This window comes from Euleptes europaea, chromosome 5 (genome assembly GCF_029931775.1).
Source record: "Euleptes europaea isolate rEulEur1 chromosome 5, rEulEur1.hap1, whole genome shotgun sequence".
Taxonomy (NCBI): domain Eukaryota; kingdom Metazoa; phylum Chordata; class Lepidosauria; order Squamata; family Sphaerodactylidae; genus Euleptes; species Euleptes europaea.
This window is the reverse complement of record NC_079316.1, coordinates 109,048,068-109,069,983: the sequence shown is the minus strand read 5'-3', so window position 1 is coordinate 109,069,983 and position 21,916 is coordinate 109,048,068. Positions and strand designations below refer to the sequence as shown.

The 21,916-nt window shown below is 49.0% G+C and overlaps 1 protein-coding gene across 1 annotated transcript in view; it reads left to right on the top strand.

Moving 5' to 3' along the window:
- LOC130478392 (heparan-alpha-glucosaminide N-acetyltransferase-like) overlaps nt 1-21,678 on the top strand; it is a 158,905-nt gene extending 137,227 nt beyond the window's left edge. Inside the window, exons 11-13 of the mRNA XM_056850533.1 lie at nt 11,392-11,462; nt 18,138-18,250; nt 21,497-21,678. Coding sequence (XP_056706511.1) covers nt 11,392-11,462; nt 18,138-18,250; nt 21,497-21,678 — 366 coding nt within the window. The remainder of the gene's footprint in view (nt 1-11,391; nt 11,463-18,137; nt 18,251-21,496) is intronic.
- Nucleotides 21,679-21,916: the final 238 nt, after the last annotated feature.

Genomic DNA, 21,916 nt, shown 5'->3' with positions numbered 1-21,916 from the left:
ATTTGCAGCACTCAAAGTCGAGTCCGAGGCTTTACCAGCCCCCGTCCAATTTGCCCAAATGGACGGGAGCCATTTCAAGGGGGGCCCCGTTGATCATCGCGCCATAGGGGTGGCGATGGGAATTGGCTCCCACTGGGAGCAAATAGACTTTACCATAGCCCCTATCCGATTTGAAGTGGTTCTGGGAATTAACTGGATTAAAGGTCATAGTCCCAGTATAGACTGGGAGACAAACACGATCTCCTTTGCCAATCCCAAATGCGACCAGCACCGGCAGCAAGTTGCGCTGCTATCTCCACCCGCTCCAGCATTAATCTCCGATGTCCCATCACCGCCATCCCTCCCTCCTGTATACCAGGACTTTGCAGATGTCTTCAACATTAAAGAATGTGATGCCTTACCCCCCCACCGGACCACTGACTGTGCAATTGAAGTGGTGAAGGACTGCACATTAACCAAGAGTAAAATCTACCCTATGAGCGCTTCCGAGCGCACCGTACTACGGGACTTTTTAGACAAAAACCTTGCCAGAGGGTTCATTCGCCCATCGAATGCTCCCAACTCGGCCCCCGCGTTTTTCGTCCGGAAAAAGGAGGGCGACCTACGTCTCTGCATTGACTTCAGAAAACTCAATGCAGTTACTCAAGCCAACGCCTATCCTATACCACTAATATCAGATATTTTGGGACAACTGCAAGAGGGACGTGTTTTCTCTAAATTGGACCTAGTAGAAGCCTACTACCGCGTCCGTATCCGCGAGGGGGACGAACCCCTCACTGTCTTCTTTAGCTGCTTTGGAATGTTTGAATTCCTTGTGATGCCCTTCGGATTAAAAGGGGCCCCAGGGGTCTTCATGCAACTCATTGTCAGCCCTTGGCCCACAGAACCAGAAATCACCACAAAGTCATATAGAGTCCAAACAGATGGCTTTTACTGATCAAATAGGCATACAGTGCAAACGAATAAAATGACAGCTATGAAAGGCTCACTAGCTGGGAGATATTATAAGGCAGGAAAGGCGGGAGATTACACGCAGGAATACAGTTTCCCAGGAGCTGAGTTCCCAGGCTTAGGCATGCGACCTTGGGGGGCAGACAATACAGCACAGAGACAGAGGCAATAACGAAACCGAGATAGCAGCCTGACATTCTGCTCCCCTCAAGGCCCCCTCCCAGTTCGCAAGGGGGCTGGCCTGTCCGGGTAAGCAATGTGAAAGGCGTCGACGAGGTCGGGGGCGGAGACATCCCGTGCGCGCACCCATTCGTCATAGGCAGGGGGGAAATGTTTCCAACGAATTAGATATTGGAGAGTGCCATGGTGAATACGGGAGTCAAGGATCTTGGAGACTTCGAAGTGTTCTTCCCCCCCCACCATGATGGGTTGCGCAGGCGGTGGGTCCGGATGCCACCGTGGAGAAGCAACATGGGGTTTGAGGAGGCTTATGTGGAAAACAGGATGCACACGCCTCAAGGATTTGGGGAGAGCCAGTTCCACTGTGACAGGGTTTATGACCCGAGTAATGGGGAAAGGGCCAATGAATTTGGCGCTGAGTTTATGGCACGGTTGGGTGGAACGGAGGTTTTTGGTGGAAAGGTAAACCAAAGCACCCACTTGCAGATCACCCCCGGGGGAGCGATGTTTGTCAGCTTGCGCTTTGTATTTACGTTTGGCCCGGTCGAGGTTGCTAACGAGCCAGGGCCAAGTGGTACGGAGGGCGTGTGCCCAGGAGGCAATGTCGGGGTTCCCCTCCCCCTCTACATCATCTGTAGGAACGATGGGACTGAAATCTTGTCCATACACAGCAAAAAACGGGCTAAAACCTGTGGATTGATGCATGGCATTATTGTAGGCATATTCTGCTAAAGGTAACAGTTCCACCCAGTTATCCTGGTGGTAGTTAACATAACAACGCAAATAACATTCAAGTACAGCATTGACACGTTCAGTTTGACCATCAGTTTGAGGATGGTATGCGCTAGACAATCCCTGTTCCACCCCCACCAACTTGAGGAAAGCTTTCCAAAACTTAGAAACGAAACCACTTCCGCGGTCACAAATTATTTTACGCGGAAACGAATGTAAACGAAATATATGCGTCACGAAGAGGCGGGCCAGTTTCTGCGCAGAAGGGATCCCTGCACATGGAATCAAATGTATTTGCTTAGAAAACAAATCAGTAACAACCCACAACACAGTTTTACCCCCACTGAGAGGGAGATCAGTCATGAAGTCCATAGCAATCACTTCCCAAGGTCTGTTGGGCGTTTCAAGAGGTTGTAGCAGTCCCGGGGGTTTGCCCTGCGATCGTTTCGCAGCGGCACAAACGGGACAGCTGCGGATGAAGGAGTCAATGTCGGAACGCATTCCCCCCCACCAGAACTGTCTGCGCAATAAGTGAAGGGTCTTCAGAAACCCAAAGTGCCCAGCTGTTTTGGCTCCATGAGCTAAATGTAAAACGTCCTTCCGGAGAGCTTTGGGTACATACAATTTTGAGTCTTTGTACCAGGACCCCCCTTGTTCCAAAACACCAGGAGGTAGGGTATGAGCGGAACGTTCTAAAAGGCACTGGTCCCGAAGGACAGTTAAAAAGGATTCGGAGATGGGGATTTTGGAGGGAGCCCCCCCGTCGGTCCTGGAGATCTGAGAAATAGTTATAGGGTTAGTGCTTACGTGCGGCGGCGCGCAGACTGCAGGCGGCTGAGCGGTCGGAGGGGTAGGAGGGGCGGGAACTCCGGTCTGTTGCGGTGGCGGCTGGGCAGTCGGATGGGCTGGCGGAGCTTGCGAGTTAGGGAAGGTGTGTTGATGCTGGGATCGGGTTTGCACAGCCAGCATAGGTAGGGCCCCACGTTGCATAGGGGTGAACAGAGAGTTGGTAGGTCTTTCGAGTTTTACCGGATATTGTGGTAAACGGGAGAGGGCATCCGCGAGAACGTTCTGCTTCCCAGGGACGTGCTTCAGGGTGAAACGGAACTGAGCAAAGAACTCCGCCCACCGTTGTTGTTTCGCCGATAGCTTATGGGACCCCGTGAGGGCAGCTAGATTTTTGTGATCGGTCCAAACTTCAAAGGGTACTTTAGACCCTTCCAAGAATTGCCGCCATAAAGTCAGTGCATGATGAACTGCAGAGGCCTCTTTCTCCCAGATGGGCCAGTTTAATTGAGCGTGCGCAAATTTTTTTGAAAAGTAAGCGCAAGGGTGAAGAAGACCGTCCGGTCCTTGTTGGAGGAGAGCCCCTCCCATGGCTACATCGGAAGCATCGACTTGCACAATGAACATTTGATTTGGGTCTGGGTGCCGTAGCACCGGCTCCGAAGTGAAAAGGCGTTTGAGGGCCAGAAAGGCGGCTTGGCATTGCTCAGTCCATAGGATTTTTGCGGAGGGCAAGGCAGCCGAGCTTACTTTTCCCTTAGTTTTCAGCAGGTCCGTAATGGGTAGAGCCACTTGGGCGAAGTTAGGGATGAATCCCCGATAGAAGTTTGCAAATCCCAGAAATTGCTGTACTTGCTTGCGGTTGGTGGGGGGAGTCCAATCGAGGACGGCTTGGACTTTGGCGGGGTCCATGCGAAGACCTTGGTGGGAGATGATGTATCCCAAAAACGTGAGTTTGCTTTGGTGAAATTCACACTTAGCTAGTTTAGCGAACAGTTGATGGTTACGCAGGCGTTGTAGAACTTCCCTGACCAGAGTCACATGCTCGTCCATAGTTTTCGAATAAATGAGAATGTCATCTAAGTAGACCACCACCCCACGATATAGAAGGTCATGTAGGATTTCATTGATGAGTTGCATGAAGACCCCCGGGGCCCCTTTTAATCCGAACGGCATTACAAGGAATTCATACATTCCGAAACAGCTAGAGAAGGCAGTGAGGTGCTCATCTCCTTCGCGGATACGGACTCGGTAGTAGGCTTCCACCAAGTCTAATTTAGAGAACACACGGCCTTCCTGTAATTGTCCCAAAATATCCGATATTAATGGGATAGGATAGGCGTTGGTCTGGGTAACCGCATTGAGCTTTCTGAAGTCAATGCACAGGCGAAGGTCGCCCTCTTTTTTCCGGACGAAAAACGCGGGGGCCGAGTTTGGGGCATTCGAAGGGCGAATGAACCCTCTGGCGAGGTTTTTGTCCAAAAAGTCCCGGAGGACAGTGCGCTCGGAAGCGCTCATAGGGTAAATCTTACTTTTGGTTAATGTGCAGTCCTTTACTACTTCAATCGCACAGTCTGAGGCCCGGTGGGGGGGTAAGGCATCACATTCCCTAAGGTCGAAGACATCTTCAAAGTCCCGGTACACAGCGGGTAGAGCCGGTGGTACTGGGGCAGTAGAGGTTAATGCTGGAACGGGCGGAAATGGCAGAGCAAAGTTTTGCCGATGCTGGTCGCAGGTGGGACTAGCGAAAGAGATAGTGTTTGTTTCCCAATCAATACTGGGACTATGTCCTTTAATCCAGTTAATTCCCAAGACCACTTCAAATCGGATAGGGGCTATAGTGAAGTCTATTTGTTCCCAGTGGGAACCAATTCCCATTGCCACCCCTATGGTGCGATGATCAACTGGACCCCCCTGGAATTGGCTCCCGTCCATTTGAGCAAATTGGACGGGGGCGGGTAAAGCCTCTGAGTCGGCTCTGAGTGCAGCAAACGTGGCTTCGCTTATGAGAGTGCGACAGCAACCGGAGTCAATTAGTGCTTTGACGGGGATTTGTGGACCTCCGTTAAGTTGTTGTAAAACTGCATCTACGTAGACGGTGGAGTCCACTTCTTTGATTTTGGTAGGAGCATTCGGTTTGATAGGAAGATCCTGAGAGGTCTGTGGAGATGCTCCATTCACCACAGACCGGAGCCGTTTTTTGACAAGTCGAGGGGAGATTCCAGGTTTAAGGCTGGAGAAATCCAAGGGTTTTCCTCATCCGAAGAGGGAAAGCTGTCCCCCAATGGGGCACTTGTAATCCGAGACCCGGCGGGGTCGTTGGAAGCAGGCAGGGAGGCTGGGTCCCCGGCATGGAGTGCAGAGGGTGTGGGCCTTCCCGGAGCTGCGCTGCGGGTGGCCGCGGTGCCTCTGCGTGGTGGACGACCTCGGGCGCGGGTTGTCGTGCTGGGACGAAATAATTCCTGGCGGCGTGGGCAAACGGCTGCAAAGTGGCCCATTTCTCCGCATGTAAGACAGGCACCCCTCTGAAATCGGGCTTCACGTTCCTGGAGCGGACGTGGGGGATTTCGTGGGACGAGCAGTGGTGCCTTGGGTTGAGGCTTTGGGGTGCCCTTCTCCTTGTGCTTTTGACGGACGAGAGAAATAAAGCGGCGGCGGCTTTCCACTTCCTCGGCTAATAGGATCCAGCCTTCGAGGGTATCGGGATCGCCCCGCATGTAAGACCAGTTCAGAATGTCAGGATGCAAGGCTTCCCTGAAATGATGGATTAGGGTGGTCTCGGGCCAACCTACAATTTTACTTGCCAGTCGCTGAAATTCATCGGCAAATTCCCGAACTGTAGCAGAGCCTTGTTTTAATTGTAAGAGTTCCGTTTTGGCTCTTTCTCCCAGGAAGGGGTCCTCAAACCTCCTTCTCAGGGCAGTCATGAAGTTGTTGAGGGAACGAATCGCACGAGAGCGGGTGTCAAACTGGAGGACCATCCAGTCAGCCGCTTTGCCTGTCAGGAGGGAAGCTACGTACCGCACCCGGCTATCTTCCGTAGGGAAAAGTTGACCTTGTTCTCGCATATAACTGTCCACTTGATGCAAGAAACAAGGCAAAGTCTCAAGAGATCCGTCATACGTAGTCCTCAATTTGAGTTGCTTCCAAGGGCCGGGCGCGGGCTGACCCGGTTGCACGGGTGGTCCGGGCGGAGGAGCAACAGGAGCTCCAGGAGGCAAGGGTGGAGCAGGCACATTAGCAGGTGGTTGCACGGGTGGTCCGGGCGGAGGAGCAACAGGAGCTCCAGGAGGTAAGGGTGGAGCAGGCACATTAGCGGGTGGTTGTACGGGTACCCCCTGACCCGGTATCGGAACGGGCTGTCTCTGAGCTATCAGGGTTTGTTGTAATTGCCTGTTCTCGTGAAGCATAAGTTCCATTACTTCTTGGAGTTGATCAACACGGTCGGAGAGCTCCCGATTCTGGGCTCGTAAAAGATGAACCTCCTCACTTGGGCCACCAGTAAGATGAGGCTTACTGGTTCGGAAGCTCGTGGCCCATTGAGAGCTATCCCCATATAAATCCTCGTCTTCAGACTCATCTGAGTCTCGACGTCGGTCAGCCAAACGGCGTGCGCGTTGGGTCGCACGCAACGGGACAAACGCCGGGGAAAAAGTTAGACCTGATAGTCCCAGTACATAGTCCTTGGGGCGCGTGTCCACGTTCGCCTGATTCCTTGCTGCAGCCGCCCTGGCTGCTTCCGCCGCCTCTCTCTCTCTTGCGACCCTAGCCGCTTCGGCGGCTTGCTGATCCGCAAGAACTTTGGCGTTCTCAAGTCTTAGGGCAGCCTCTGCCGTAATGCGCGGCAAAAGTTCTGTCTCGAGGAGCAAGAGTATGGGGTCAGGTTCCCCGCCCAGCAGAGGTTGTACTCGAACCGCCAGTGCGGATGCCTCGGCTCCAAACGTCGGGGTCAAAACTTGAGCCAAGGTGGCTACCGGGGTGTCCTTTGTACATTCCACAAGGAGAAGAGCGGTGCTAATAGCGACTCGCTTGGCCTCAGCCTGGCAGCTGGCCGCATCCGGGATCAGGGAAAAACCCTCCGGCGGGGCTCCCGCCATGGTAGAAAGAGTTTGTCGAGAAATAAGATTATCCAAAAGTCCAGTTAATATTTGTAAATCCTCAGTCGCCAATCGGGCATCGTCCAGTAATTGATCCAAGTCCTGAAGATCTAAACGAGCATCAGTATCCTCCGATGTTAACATCCAGAGACGTCCTGTAAGAGATTGCCACTGCGCGTGTACCAGTCCCCTCAAGCGGCAAACCTCTCGGTTCGTCCGGAAAAGTTCAGCGATTAAGTCCTGTAACAGAGTAGGGTCCTCTGAGAAGGGCTCCAGGGTAGTAGATCACCTGGAGAGCTGCACAGCTCCCATCCAAGTGGCAGGCGAACCCCCCTGGGCTCCAGCCTGGCTAGGAGAACGGTGAAGATGATATAGCTGTCATAATGTCAGCCCTTGGCCCACAGAACCAGAAATCACCACAAAGTCATATAGAGTCCAAACAGATGGCTTTTACTGATCAAATAGGCATACAGTGCAAACGAATAAAATGACAGCTATGAAAGGCTCACTAGCTGGGAGATATTATAAGGCAGGAAAGGCGGGAGATTACACGCAGGAATACAGTTTCCCAGGAGCTGAGTTCCCAGGCTTAGGCATGCGACCTTGGGGGGCAGACAATACAGCACAGAGACAGAGGCAATAACGAAACCGAGATAGCAGCCTGACACTCATCAATGAAATCCTTCATGATTTACTATACTGCGGGGTGGTAGTTTATTTAGACGACATTCTTATTTATTCAAAAACCATGGACGACCACGTCGCATTGGTCCGAGAAGTTCTACACCGTCTACGCAACCACCAACTCTTTGCAAAACTGGCTAAGTGCGAATTTCACCAGAGCAAAATAACTTTCTTGGGATATATAATCTCCCACCATGGCCTTAGCATGGACCCGGCAAAGGTCCGTTCCGTCCTCGATTGGGCACCTCCCTCCAATCGCAAGCAAGTACAACAGTTTCTGGGCTTTGCTAATTTCTACCGCGGATTTATTCCTAACTTCGCCCAAATAGCACTGCCCATCACCGACCTTCTAAAAACCAAAGGTAAAGAAAACTCTGCCACATTGTCCTCCGCTAAAATACTGTGGACTGATCAATGCCAGAGCACCTTTGTAGCCCTCAAACGCCTTTTCACATCGGAACCTGTGCTGCGGCACCCAGACCCTAACCGAATGTTCATTTTACAAGTCGATGCCTCCGACGTAGCTATGGGGGGGGCCCTACTGCAAAGAGGACCAGATGGTCTCCTTCACCCCTGCGCTTACTTCTCTAAGAAATTTGCGCACTCCCAATTGAACTGGCCCATTTGGGAGAAAGAAGCCTCAGCTGTTCACCATGCACTTACTCTATGGCGACAATTCCTGGAAGGGTCTAAAGTCCCCTTCGAAGTTTGGACCGATCACAAGAATCTAGCCGCCCTCACAGGGACCCATAAGTTATCCGCGAAACAACAGCGTTGGGCGGAATTCTTTGCTCAGTTTCGTTTTGTCCTGAAGCATGTTCCAGGAAAACAAAACGTTCTCGCGGATGCTCTCTCCCGATTGCCTCAATACCCGACGAAACTCGATCAGCCAACAGACTCTTTATTTACGCCTGCACAACGGGAAGCCCTACCCGTATTGGCTGTACAAACTCGATCCCAAACGCTGCCCCAGCGACAACACACAGTCACCAGCGTGCAAACTCCTCCAACCCTACCGGCTGCCCAGCTGCCTCCGCAACGGAAAACCACGATGACCGACGCTCCAGCTCCTCCAACCCAGCTGGCCGCCCAGCCGCCTGCAGTCTGCGCACCGCAGCACGTAAGCGCTTCCCCCTCGTCAACCCCCCTAACTGCTCCTACTGCCACTTTAAACAAGGGGGGGGTTCCCGTCTCCGATTCTTTCTTAAAGTCCCTTCAGGAACACTGCCTTATGGAACACTCTAATCAAACCCTGCCTCCTGGTGTAATCGAACAAGGAGGCTCTTGGTACAGAGACTCGAAATTGTATGTACCCAAAGCTCTCCGAAAAGACGTCTTACACTCGGCCCATGGAGTAAAGACCGCTGGACACTTTGGGTTCCTAAAGACCCTTCACCTGTTGTGCAGACAATTTTGGTGGGGGGGAATGCGTTCTGATATTGACTCTTTTATTCGCAGCTGTCCTGTTTGCGCCACGGTCAAGCGGTCTCAAGGCAAGCCCCTAGGACTACTGCAACCACTTGAAACACCCTCCAAACCCTGGGAAGTAATTGCTATGGATTTTATGACGGATCTCCTTCTCAGCGGGGGAAAACTGTTTTATGGGTTATCACTGACTTATTTTCTAAGCAAATACATTTGGTTCCATGTGCGGGGATCCCCTCCGCTCAGAAATTGGCCCGCCTCTTCGTGTCACATGTCTTTAGACTACATTCGTTTCCGCGCAAGATAATCTGCGACCGCGGCAGTAGTTTTGTTGCAAAGTTTTGGAAAGCTTTTCTCAAATTGGTGGGGGTGGAGCAGGGATTGTCTAGTGCGTACCATCCCCAAACGGATGGCCAAACCGAACGTGTTAATGCTGTACTTGAATGTTATTTGCGCTGTTATGTCAATTACCACCAAGATAACTGGGTAGAACTGTTGCCTTTTGCAGAATATGCTTACAATAATGCTGTACATCAGTCCACTGGTTTCAGCCCGTTTTATGCAATATATGGACAGGACTTCAGTCCTATCACCCCAGTAGAAGATTTAGAGGGGGAGGGGGATACCGACATTGCCTCTTGGGCACACACCCTCCGCACCACATGGCCCTGGCTGATTAGCAACCTTGACTGAGCCAAGCACAAATACAAAGCACAGGCTGATAAACATCGGTCCCCCGGTGGAGATCTACAAGTGGGAAACCTGGTATACCTATCCACTAAAAACCTGCGTTCCACCCGTCCATGCCATAAGCTCAATGCTAAGTACATTGGCCCATTCCCCATCATTCGCATCATAAATCCTGTCACGGTGGAACTATCTCTCCCAAAAACCTTAAGGCGTGTGCACCCCGTTTTCCACATCAGCCTCCTGAAACCCCATATTGCTTCTCAGCAATGGCATCCAGAACTGCCTCCTGAACAGCCCATAATGGTGGGGGGGGGAGAACATTTCGAGGTCTCCAAAATCCTAGTCTCCCGTATTCACCGTGGGGTCTTGCAATACTTGGTCCGCTGGAAACACTTCCCCCCTGCCTATGACGAATGGGTTCGCGCACGAGATGTCTCCGCCCCCAAACTCGTCAACGCCTTTCACTTTGCCTACCCAGACAGACCAGCCCCCTTGCAGGATGGGAGGGGGCCTTAAGGGGAGCAGGATGTCAGGCTGTTATCTCGGTTTCTATGTTGCCTCTGTTCCTCTGCTGAACCGTCCAGACTTCAAGGACGGCTCCACATACCAAAGCCTGGGAACGCTATTCCTGGGAAAGTGTGCTCTGTTTATGCTTTGTGTGCTTTGTAATCTCCCGCCGTTTTCAAGCTTTATATTGCCAACTAACAAGCAAGTCACTCATAGCTGTCATCTTATTCTCAATGCACTGTATTGCCTATTTGACCAGTAAAAGCCATCTGCTTGGATTCTAAGTGTCTCTGTGGTGATTTCTGGTTCTTTGGGTCAAGAGCTCACAGCAGGTTTGATTTGATCTATAACCACTGATTTGTTTTTTGGCGGTTCACGGTATCCGTAACACTCTCCTCCAATACCACATTTCAAAGGAATCTACTTTCTTCCTATCAGCTTTCTTCATTGTCCAGCTCTCACCCATACATAGTAATAGGGAATACGATGGCATGAATTAATCTAGCCTTGGTGGCCAGTGACACATCCTTCACTTCAGAATCTTTTCTAGTTCCTTCATGGCTACCCTTCCCAGTCTCAATCTCCTTCTGATTTCTTGGCTGCAGCCTCCCTTTTGGTTGATGGTGGAGCCAAGAAATAGAAAGTCTTGAACAATTTTCAATTTCCTCATTGTCAGCCTTACAGTTGAGTAGTTCTCCTGTAGTTGTTACTTTTGTCTTCTTGATGTTCAGCTGTAGTCCTACTTTGGCACTTTCTCCTTTAACTTTCAGCAGTAGTCGTTTCAAATGAAATGCATAGGGGTACTTTATTTATTAAATTATATTCATTTGCACCTTTTGTTGCTTTTTGTCTTCATGTTGTTTTGGTGGGGGCCCCTCTCTTCTTGCATGACCCGTCACAGCCAGGAGACTGGCATGCAACCATCTCATCTCCGGTGATATCGAATGGTATTAAGCTTGCTGTCTGCCAGCGTCGTCGCTTATTATCTTTGCAGATCTCTCCCAGAAAACAGTTCAGCGACTTGACTAGAGGACTCCCACTCTCGTATTACTGTGGTTCTTGGACTTGGGCTAATATAATTTCTGGAAAAGGCTTTGTTTTAGTAAATTGGATGAAGTCAAAGAGTCACAATTTCAAATCTAAGTCTCCTGTATAGTTGGGCTTCCCTCCCTGTTCTGCACAGCATCTTTAGATTAGTTAATCAATGGAAACACTTAGAGCTTGGCACGGAATCTGCTCCTCTCCCTTCCTCTCCCGCCTTTTCTGTGACTTGAGAGTTAGATACATCCTCCTTTATCGCTCATTATTGACCTCTTCTCTGAATTTTCTTTTTCTTAAGGGGATTGTCTCCGCTATCCTATCCAACTTCACCCAAAACGAAGGAATCATTCCCATCAATAAAAATCTCTGGTAAGTGCTCCCATATCTACCTGAGAAGTTTGATTTGTACGAGTGTCTAGTCAAATGTGCACAGATGTCATTGTGTGTTGTGACAGTCTGGATTTTCCAGTTTTTTTTCTTTTTAAACTTCAGCATCCTTGTGCCAGTTGATGGCTGGAAGGGACTGTTACATTGTTGGGTTCACGTCCACTTTTTGGGATACACTTCTGGGCAGCAGGGTGTGTGAACAGGATCTTGGGGTACAGGTGGACCGTAAGTTAAATATGAGCAGCCAGTGTGATGCAGTGACAAAAAAAGCTAATGCGATTTTGGGGTGTATCAACAGAGGCATAACATCCAAATCACAAGATGTCATAGTTCCACTGTACACCGCATTGGTCAGGCCGCACCTAGAGTATTGTGTGCAGTTCTGGAGGCCTTCAAAAAGGATGTGGACAGAATGGAGCGGATGCAGAGGAGAGCGACAAGGGTGATAAGGGACCTGGAGGCCAAGCCCTGCAAGGAAAGGCTGAGGGAGCTGGGAAAGTTCAGTCTGGAGAAGAGGAGGTTGAGGGGGACATGATTGCTCTCGTTATGTATTTGAAGGGCTGTCAGTTAGAGGAGGGCAGGGAGCTGTTCCTGTTGGCAGCAGAGGACAGGACTCACAAGAATAGGTTTAAATTGTGGGAGAAAAGGTACCGGCTGGATATTTGGGGTGGGGGATTACAGTAAGAGTTGTTTGACAGTGGAATCAACTACCTGGGGAGGTGGTGACCTCCCCCTCATTGGCAGTCTTTAAGCAGAAGCTGGACAAGCACTTGTCAGGGATACTCTAGGCTGATCTTGCATAATGCAGGGGCTGGACTAGATGGCCTCTATTTACAAACTCTATGATTCTGTGATTCTCTGTAGTGTGATGCAAGGCTAATGTACACATGCTGATACGTTACTGAAGACCTCAAGGCTCTATGGCTTGCTGCTGATAAGGTTGCCAACACAAGCTGGGAAATTCCTGGAGATTTATTTGGGGGGATACCTATGGAAAGGGGGATTTGTGGGAGGTTACTGAGCTACTGAAGTTGCCATTTTCCCCCAGGGCAATTGATCTCTGTAGTCTGGAGATTGCTTGTAAGCCCACAAGAAGTCAAGGTTTCACCCGGAAGTTGGCAACCCTAGGCTGTAAGGATGGGCTCTGTTGAAAAGTATTGTGTGTGGAGGCGATAATCATAGTGATGGTGTTTGGTAGCTCATTCACACTTCCAAGTCAATATTCAGTTCTGTGGTTGGAAGGCAGAAAAGAGCGCCGCACCAATGCAGAAGGAAAAGAAGGGGGAGAAGATGGTGCGGCGGGAGAAGAAATTTCGTTTCACTCGAAGGATTTTCCAGTGAAACAAAATTTATTTTCACACTGCGCCATCTCCCCCCCTTTTCTTCCTCAACTCTGTGGTCAACAGGTATTGAAGATGCACACGTGAAATATCCTTGTAGTTCCCAAGCCCTGGCTCTATACAAACATACAAAAGATGCCTTGCTAAAGGAACAAATCTATGGTGAGACCACACTCGGAATACAGGGTACATTCTGGTCACCACACCTAAAAAAGGGTATTGCAGAGCTTGAGAAGGTGCAGAAAAAAGCAACCAAAATGACCAGGGGGATAGAGCAACTGCCCTTTGAGAAACGGTTAAAACGCATAGGGCTGTTCAGCTTGGAAAGAAGGCAGTTAAGGGGAGACATGATAGAGGTCTGTAAAATTATGCATGGTATGGAGAAAGTGGACAGGGAGAAGCTTTTCTCCCTCTCTCCTAATACTAGAACGCGGGGTCATTTGCTGAAGATGGAGGCGGAGAGATTTGAACAGACAAAAGGAAGTATTTCTTCACACAATGCATAGTTAAATTGTGGAACTCCCTGCCCCAGGATATGGTGATGGCTGGCAACTTGAAGAGGGGAGTGGACATGTTCATGGAGGAGAGGGGTATTCATGGCTACTAGTCAACATGGATACTAGTCATGATGCGTACTTATTCTCTCTAGGATCAGAGGAGCATGCCTACTAGATTAGGTGCTGTGGAACACGGGCAGGATAATGCTGCTGCAGTTGTCTTGTTTGTGGGCTTCCTAGAGGCACCTGGTTGTCCACTGTGTGAACAGACTGTTGGACTTGATGGACCATGGTCTGATCCAGTATGGTCTTTCTTATGTTCTTAAGCAAACTCAGGTTTGGATATGGAACAGAGAAAGGGCAGGTGCCATGCGCCACTGCCTGTTCCTCTCCCAGTGTTAGTTTTCTTCACGAAAAAATTGCCACCAAGTTTTAATAAGCACATGCATGCAACATATTTTAGCTGCCCCCTTGGTTATTGATTTAAGCTCATTTCATATGTTGCATGTAATCAAGTTGGTCCAGAACAAAATCCACAAGCAAAAGCCATGGTGTAATATCTTCTGTTAAGAGCATCCAACCGGCAGACCTGGTGGCAGATTGCATCTTTGAACTTCTGGGAAGGAACATAAAAAAGGGAAGCATCTAATTGAAAACATAAAACCTGGTAGCCGATCACACATTTCTCTCGACTCCGAATGGAACATGAAAGTCCCTTGAAAGTCTGAGAGCAGAGATTAAAATGTTGTAATAATTACATTAACCACAAGGTATGGACCTGCAAAGATTAATGGAGAAGGGGAAATCTAATCTCCCTCTGCTGGTCCCCTCTTCTTCCCCTCTTGTTCTGTCTCCATTTTTCCTCTCTATTGCCAAGCTTCCTAGTTTCCCATCCAGTCATCCGGGTGGTCTCTGCTGCCCAAACCGCCTCATTTCTTCCTCAACTTGCTAAGCAACCCATGTAGGGTTGCCAACCTCCAGGTACTACCTGGAGATCTCCTGCAATTACAACTGATCTCCAGCCGACAGAGCTCAGTTCCCCCAGAGAAAATGGCCCCTTTGGCAATTGGACTCTATGGCATTGAAGTCCCTCCCCTCCCCAAACCCCACCCTCCTCAAGCTCCACCCCAAGAACCTCCTGCTGGTGGTGAAGAGGGACTTGGCAACTCTAAACCCAAGATGTTAGCCATGTGTTTTCATGGTTCCTGCACATTCACAGGCTTTGCTTGTTTCTTTAGGTGGATGGTGTTAGCCTACCCTTTCTCACATTATATATTTGTGCAGAAATATACACCTTTGCTCTGGGATACTTCCTTTGCAGATTGTTTAATCTGGATGGCCTGGATAGCCCAGGCTAGCGTGATCTTGTCAGATCTCAGAAGCTAAGCAGAGGCGGCCCTGGTTAGTATTTGGATGGGAGACCACCAAGGAAGGCCAGTGTCAGAGGCGGTTTGACATTGCCTGCCTCTACACAGTAACCCTGGACTTCCTTAGTGACCTCCCATCCAAGTAGTAAATAGGGCTGACCCTGCTTAGCTTCCCAGATGAGACAAGATAGGGCTAGCCTGGGCTATCCAGGTCCACACAATCATTTGGAATAAAAAGTAATAGATATATATTTAAACTTTTCAATTACCCATCACTTTGTGATGGTCTTTTTGTCACATGGTTAGCCTGAAAAGCATGTATGAAAATCTACATAATAATAATAATGTTTGTTTTGAAACCTCTCTCAGGGCTAGGCTTACCAGGTCCCTCTTCACAACTGGTGGGGTTTTTTGGGGGGGGAGCTTGAGGAGGGTGGGGTTTGGGTAGGGGAGGGACTTCAGTGCCATAGAGTCCCATTGCCAAAGCGGCCATTTTCTCTAGTGAACTGAACTCTTATCGGCTGGAGATCAGTTGTAATAGCAGGAGATCTGCAGCTAGTACCGGGAGGTTGGCAACCCTACTTATGGCAGAGCTCTTTGCTCACAAATGCAGTGGGGGTTCCTTTGAGAGCCAGCATGGTGTAGTGGTTAAGAGCAGTGGTTTGGAGCGGTGGAGTCTGATCTGGAGAACCGGGTTTGATTCCCCACTCCTCCATATGAGCGGTGGAGGCTAATCTGGTGAACTGGATTTGTTTCCCCACTCCTACACACGAAGCCAGCTGGGTAACTTTGGGCTAGTCACAGCTCTCTTAGAGCTCTCTCAGCCTCACCTACCTCACAGGGTGTCTGTTGTGGGGAAGGGAAGGCGATTGTAAACCGGTTTGATTTTGCCTTAAGTGGTAGAGAAAGTTGGCATATAAAAACCAACTCTTCTTCTTCTTCAACAAACATGAGGGAATTGTACTTGGAGAAACAGCACCTCTTTCATGTTTTCCAGAAACCCAGAGAATAGGCCTTGACTCTTAAAGGAGAGGTAACTAGTTTTGAACACCTGCGGGTGGCTCAAATAAGGTTGCCCATTACCTCCAGCCCTTTTCATGGTGCATATCAGAGTGATATTGGATGAAGCACTTCGCAGTTTTAAAGGAGAAGTGAAAAATCAATACGCAGCTACTTTACGGTCTTGCTGGCTGGAGCTGAGGAAGAGCATGGACAATATCGTTTAGGACAAAGAAACATAGAAACATAGAGCCGGCAGGGATCCCGAGGGTCATCTAGTCCAACCCCTTGCACAATGCAGGGATTCACAGCTACCTCCACCTCCCTTCCCCCAGTGACCCCTGCTCTATGCCCAGAGGAGGACCAGTGATGGGAGGAATAGTTATTCCTGTTGCAGCAAACAAAGACCTTTTATGCAGGGATGTTTCCCCATGGTCACCCCTGTCGACTGCTTCAGGGCTTCCTTTTGATTATGCATGCCTTTCCCTCCTGCCAGAGGTTGCCTCACTCTCCCTGTGCATTTTGCCAGCATTTTCCAGATTCTGGCAACCACTAAACAGGGAGGTTGCCAACCTCCAGGTGGAGCCTAGAGATCTCCTAGAATCACAAGTAATCTCTAGACTTCAGAGATCAGTTCCCCTGGAGGAAAAGGCAGCTCCAAAAGGTGGACTCTATGGCATCACATACTTGCTGAGCTCCCTGCCTTTCCCAAACTCCGCCCTCCCCAGGTTCTGCCCCCAGATAGAGTTGCCAGGTCCCTCTTCACCACCAGTTTTTGGGGTGGAGCCTGAGGAGGGCGGGGTTTGGGGAGGGGAGGGGCTTCAATGCCAAAGAGTGAAATTGCCAAAGCAGCCATTTTCTCCAGGGGAACTGATCTCTATCGGCTGAAGATCAGTTGTAATAGCAGGAGATCTCCAGCCGCCACCTGGAGGTTGGCAACCCTACCCCCAGATCTCCAGGAATTTCTTAAACCCGATTTGGAAACCCTGGCCTTTTATGCAGGCACGTTTCCCCGCAGTCACCCCTGCTCACTCCGCCGCACTCTCCCCGCACATTTTGCCCGTGTTTTCCAGTTGTTGTTTTAGCCAGAATCTGGAAAACGCAGGCAAAACGGGTGGGGAGAGCGAGGCGACTTCTGATGGGCAGAAAAGGCGCACAGAAACAAAAGGAAGCCCCAAAGAGGCAGCTGTGTGAAATGTCACAGCTGGTGGCTGTGTATGTCCCCTGCCTCCGTTGCCCCGCTGCTGCCCGGTGCAGAAAGCAGGGGTGAAAAATGCTGTTGCGGCAACACTGTAACATCCCTTCTGGTCGAATTACTGGAAGTGACGCCTCACATTGCCGCAACACTCTAGCAATCCTGAGAAAATCATAGAGTTGGAGGGCTTGCTGAAGCATAACTGCATCACATGACCACACTTCTGGCCGGCAACCCTAATTACAACTAATTAAGCAACTAACTAAGCAAGACATGGCAATGATGCCCTTCCCTGACACCTGCTTGGATTCCTTTTAGTAACTACAGCCAATAGTTGTTCATATATTATTGTCGATAAATAAAGCTAGTGAGAGTTTCCAGCCCTACCAGTAGGGTTGCCAACCTCCAGGTAGCACCTGGAGATCTCTCACTATTACAACCGATCTCCAGACTACAGAGATCAGTTCCCCTGGAGAAAATGGCTGCTTTGTAGGCTGGGCTGTATGTCATTATACCCCATTGAGGGAACCAGTGTGGTATCGTGGTTAAGAGCAGTGGTTTGGAGCAGTGGACTCTGATGTGGAGAACCAGGTTTGATTCCCCACTCCTCCACATGAACCCAGCTGGGTGACCTTGGGCTAGTCACAGCTCTCTTAGAGCTCTCTCAGCCCCACCTACCTCACAGGGTGTCTGTTGTGAGGAGGAGAAGGGAAGGTAATTGTAAGCTAGGTTGATTCTTCCTTAAGTGGTAGAGAAAGTTGGCATATAAAAACCAACTCTTCTTCTTCTTCTTCTTCATAGCAGGAGATCTCCAGCTAGTACCTGGAAGTTGGCAACCCTAGCCATCATTGAAAAGTCAGCAACAAATCAAAAAGCCTTATGAATAACATATATTATGACAGCTAGTGGGAAGTTTCAAATTATCTTCTTCAGATAAATAAATGCTGTTCTTCAGATATGAAGCATGCTTCTCTCTTGTACAAAGCCCCAGTCAAATGAGAAGCTGAAGACGCCAGTTTCTGTCTAACCAGCTGTCTCAATGCAAGGTCACAGCTCACTTATTTTTTCAAAATACATTTTTTTGTACATTTTCCACTCTTAGTGGTTAATTGTTGGGTTCCCCACTCTTTTGAGCTGCTGCACTTTTCTTCCCATGAGTTCTCCATTGGTCAGTTGACTTAGGCCAGCTGGGTTTCACAGACACTGGGCTATCAGGAAACCCGGAGCTGATGTCTCTCATTATTTTCCATATTTATTAGGTCTCTCTCCTACGTCACAACATTGAGCAGCTTCTCCTTTGTCCTGCTGGCGATCATGTTTTATGTCATTGATGTGAAAAATTGGTGGGGAGGCCAGCCTTTCATCTTTCCAGGTAAGATTGCAGAGTCGTAACTTCATGTAACCCTTGACTGGAACACTAACAGTGAGACGAGTTTGCTATAATGCCCCTTGGCAGACTTACAGTTCACCTTTTCTCCCTGCCTCATAATACCAGAATGTGGGGTCATCTGCTGAAGCTGGAGGGTGAGAGATTCAAAACAGATAACAGGAAGTATTTTTTCACACAACGCATAGTTAAATTGTGGAACTCCCTGCCCCAGGATGTGGTGATGGCTGCCAGCTTGGAGGGCTTTAAGAGGGGAGTGGACATATTCATGGAGGAGAGGGGTATTCATGGCTGTTAGTTAGAATGGATACTAGTCATGATGCAGACCTATTCTCTCCAGTCTCAGAGGAGCATGCCTATTATCTTAGGTGCTGTAGAACACAAGCAGGATGGTGCTGCTGCAGTTGTCTTGTTTGTGGGCTTCCTAGAGGCACCTGGTTGGCCACTGTGTGAACAGACTGCTGGACTTGATGGACCTTGGTCGGTCAAATGAGTATCTAGCTTGCTAGGAGTAAAGTGTAGATGACTGGGGAAGGCAATGGCAAAAAAAACATCATAAACATAGTCTGCTTAGTAAACGTTGGGATGTGACGTCATCTCATGGGTCAGTAATGATCCAGTGCTTGCACAGGGGGAGTACCTTTACCTTTAAGAGCTCTCAAGGGACCGGATCTGGCCTGCGGGCTTTACGTTTGACACCCCTGGCTTATTTTATTACATTTATACCCCGCCTTCCTCCCTAACAGTAAGAGCCCCGTGGCGCAGAGTGGTAAGCTGCACTGCAGTACTGCAGTCCGAGCTCTGCTCACCACCTGTGTTTGATCCCGACGGAAGTCGGTTTCAGGTAGTTGTGTTGAGGTTGACTCAGCCTTCCATCCTTCCAAAGTTAGTAAAACAAGTACCCGGCTTACAGGGGGTAAAGGGTTGACGACTGGGGAAGGCAGTGGCAAACCACCCAGTAAACATAGTCTGCCTAGTAAACATCGGGATGTGACATCACCCCATGGGCCAGTAATGACCTGGTGCTTGCACAGAGGACTACCTTTACCTTTTATACGATGGCCCGATTGAATGCTCAGCTGTCCCCTGATTCGAAGGGCAGATTTAGTAAAGTTCCATTTTCCAATAGGATCTGCCTTTGTGGGTCTGGCAGTATGGGTAGAACAAGTCACTTGTTTCTGTCATTGTCTGTTATTTGAGATTGATAGATAGAGACTGGTTGAGTCATTTCATAGTGGAAAGAAGGCACTCACCCCAATCAAAGATGGTAAAGATAGCAGAAATTATATATACATTGGCTGCCTATTTTAAAGGATACTGTAAGCACTTGTCCCATCGACAACCAAAAGCCACACCAGGAGACTTAGTAGTCCAAAAGAGTTGGTTTAATGGTATCACAGGCAAGCAGAGCTTAGAAATCCAAAGACAGCAATGGGGGGAAATGGCATGCCCTTGATAATATAAGAACAGTAGAAAAAGCGGCAGCAATACAGTCTCACGAGATAACCTCAAACAGTCTAGAGGCACCACGGCTCCCCCGGGCACCTGCTAGCTTCAAAGGGAATACGAATGCAGTTTTGGGGAAACAGTCCTTGAACAGTCCTTGAACGAAAGTCTGTGAGAAAACGAAACTATCTGAGACACAGCGAGTAGGTCTGACAGATACGGGGAATATGTGTGTGTGTTAAGTGCCATCAAGTTGCTTCCAACTCATGGCGACCCTATGAATCAGTGTCCTCCAAAATGTCCTATCTTTGACAGCCTTGCTCAGGTCTTGCAAGTTGAGGGCTGTGGCTTCCTTTATTGAGTCAATCCATCTCTTGCTGGGTCTTCTTGTTGGGGAATATATTAAATATTTTGGCCATTGTGCTTTAGTGTGGTCCTGGTTAAGACCTGTTGGTCATTTCAGCAGAATCATTAAAGTAAAAGTTAGCTAGATTAAAGAGAGAGAGAGAGAGAGAGAGAGAGAGAGAGAGAGAGAAACTAATAAATGAATTAATAATAATGATGTTCAGCACAAAGGTCCTCCGTTCCTTGTCTGAGACTTGCATCATGTCAGTCACAGCCCATGAAAAGGCTGTGCTGTGATTCATATAAGTGCTTATTGACATTAACAACTGATCCGGCTTTGAAAAGGGAGGGGCTACCTGGCAGAGGCCGGATAAATCATTCTGTACGTTGCTCAATCTTCAGACTTCCTCTGGAGCCACTTGACAATCCCTATTTAATTATGTGTTTGTTCAGGGATATTGGTCCGCAATTTATGACGCAGCAGCGCGAGATGGCTACAGTGGGCCGTAACTCAGGCCTCTGCTGGGATGAATTCGCTGGGATGAATTCGCATAATGCGGCTTAGCTGCACATGGGGCCCAGCCTAAGAACAGCACCCTGGGGAACGTTCAGGGTCTTTCCGTTTCCTTCCAGTTGCTTCCCTTCACTGCCTAAACACTAGGGTTGCCAACCTCCAGGTGGTGGCTAGAGATCTCCCACTATTACAACTGATCTCCAGATGACAGTGATCAGTTCACCTGGAGAAAATGGCTGCTTTGGGAGTTGTACTTAGGGTTGCCAGCTCTGGGTTGGGAAATACCTGGAGATTGTTGGAATGGAGCCTGAGGAGGGCAGGGTTTGGGGAGGGGAGGGACTTCAATGCCATAGAGTCCAATTGCCAAAGCGGCCATTTTCGCTAGGTGAACTGATCTCTATTGGTTGGAGATCAGTTGTAATAGTGGGAGATCTCCAGCTAGTACCTGGAGGTTGGCGGCCCTAGTTGTACTCTATAAAGATAATAAAAAAAATGTTCAAAGGCTGAGAGAAAGTTTGTGAATACTGGCGATATGGTCACTTAAAGAGGTCAGGATTCCAAAGTTGCCTGCAGGGTCAGAAAGGTTGGGGACTCCTGCAGTAACCTATCCATGGGTAAGTCTTGAAGGCATCACAGGATTTTTAGAAGCGCTTTCCACAGCAGACCTGACGATCTTCCTGGATCTCTTAACATTACCAGAGCTGGCAAACTCTTGATGCATCACTAGGGATTTCAGCCTTACCCTTGGGCCAAGAGAAAACACCAAGGCATGACCTCAAAAGTAGGAGGTGTGGCAGGAAGAAAAGTGGTCATTAAAATCTCTTGCACTTTTTTTTTAATTTGCAAAGATGTTGCACAACTGTTATGCATTCTGCTCCATGAGGGAACATCCTGAAATGTTTGATTTGTTTTTCATGAATGCACAGGGATGAACTCCATCTTTGTCTATGTTGGACACTCCCTTCTGGGCAGTTACTTCCCTTTCAGCTGGGAAACGAAGTCTCCAATCTCCCATGCGGAGCTCCTCGTTCAAAATCTTCTGGGCACATCAATCTGGGTGTTTGTGGCTTATCTCCTCTACAAGAAGAAGTTCTTTTTGAAAATATGACTGAGACGCAAAACACATGTTTATTATTTTATTTTATTTTGCTTTTGTGATGCAGTTATGATTGCTGAAAGATGTTCTCTCAAAGCTGAGGACCAAACTCGAGTTTGTCGGAGAGACGGAACCACCATTGCTGACTTCTCCTTCTCTTCTTGCAATGTCTACACAAATAACATGTGATGTCATCACACTGTGGGCCTCCACAGGATCCAGAGGTCCTTACATCATCAGGAAGTGCCAG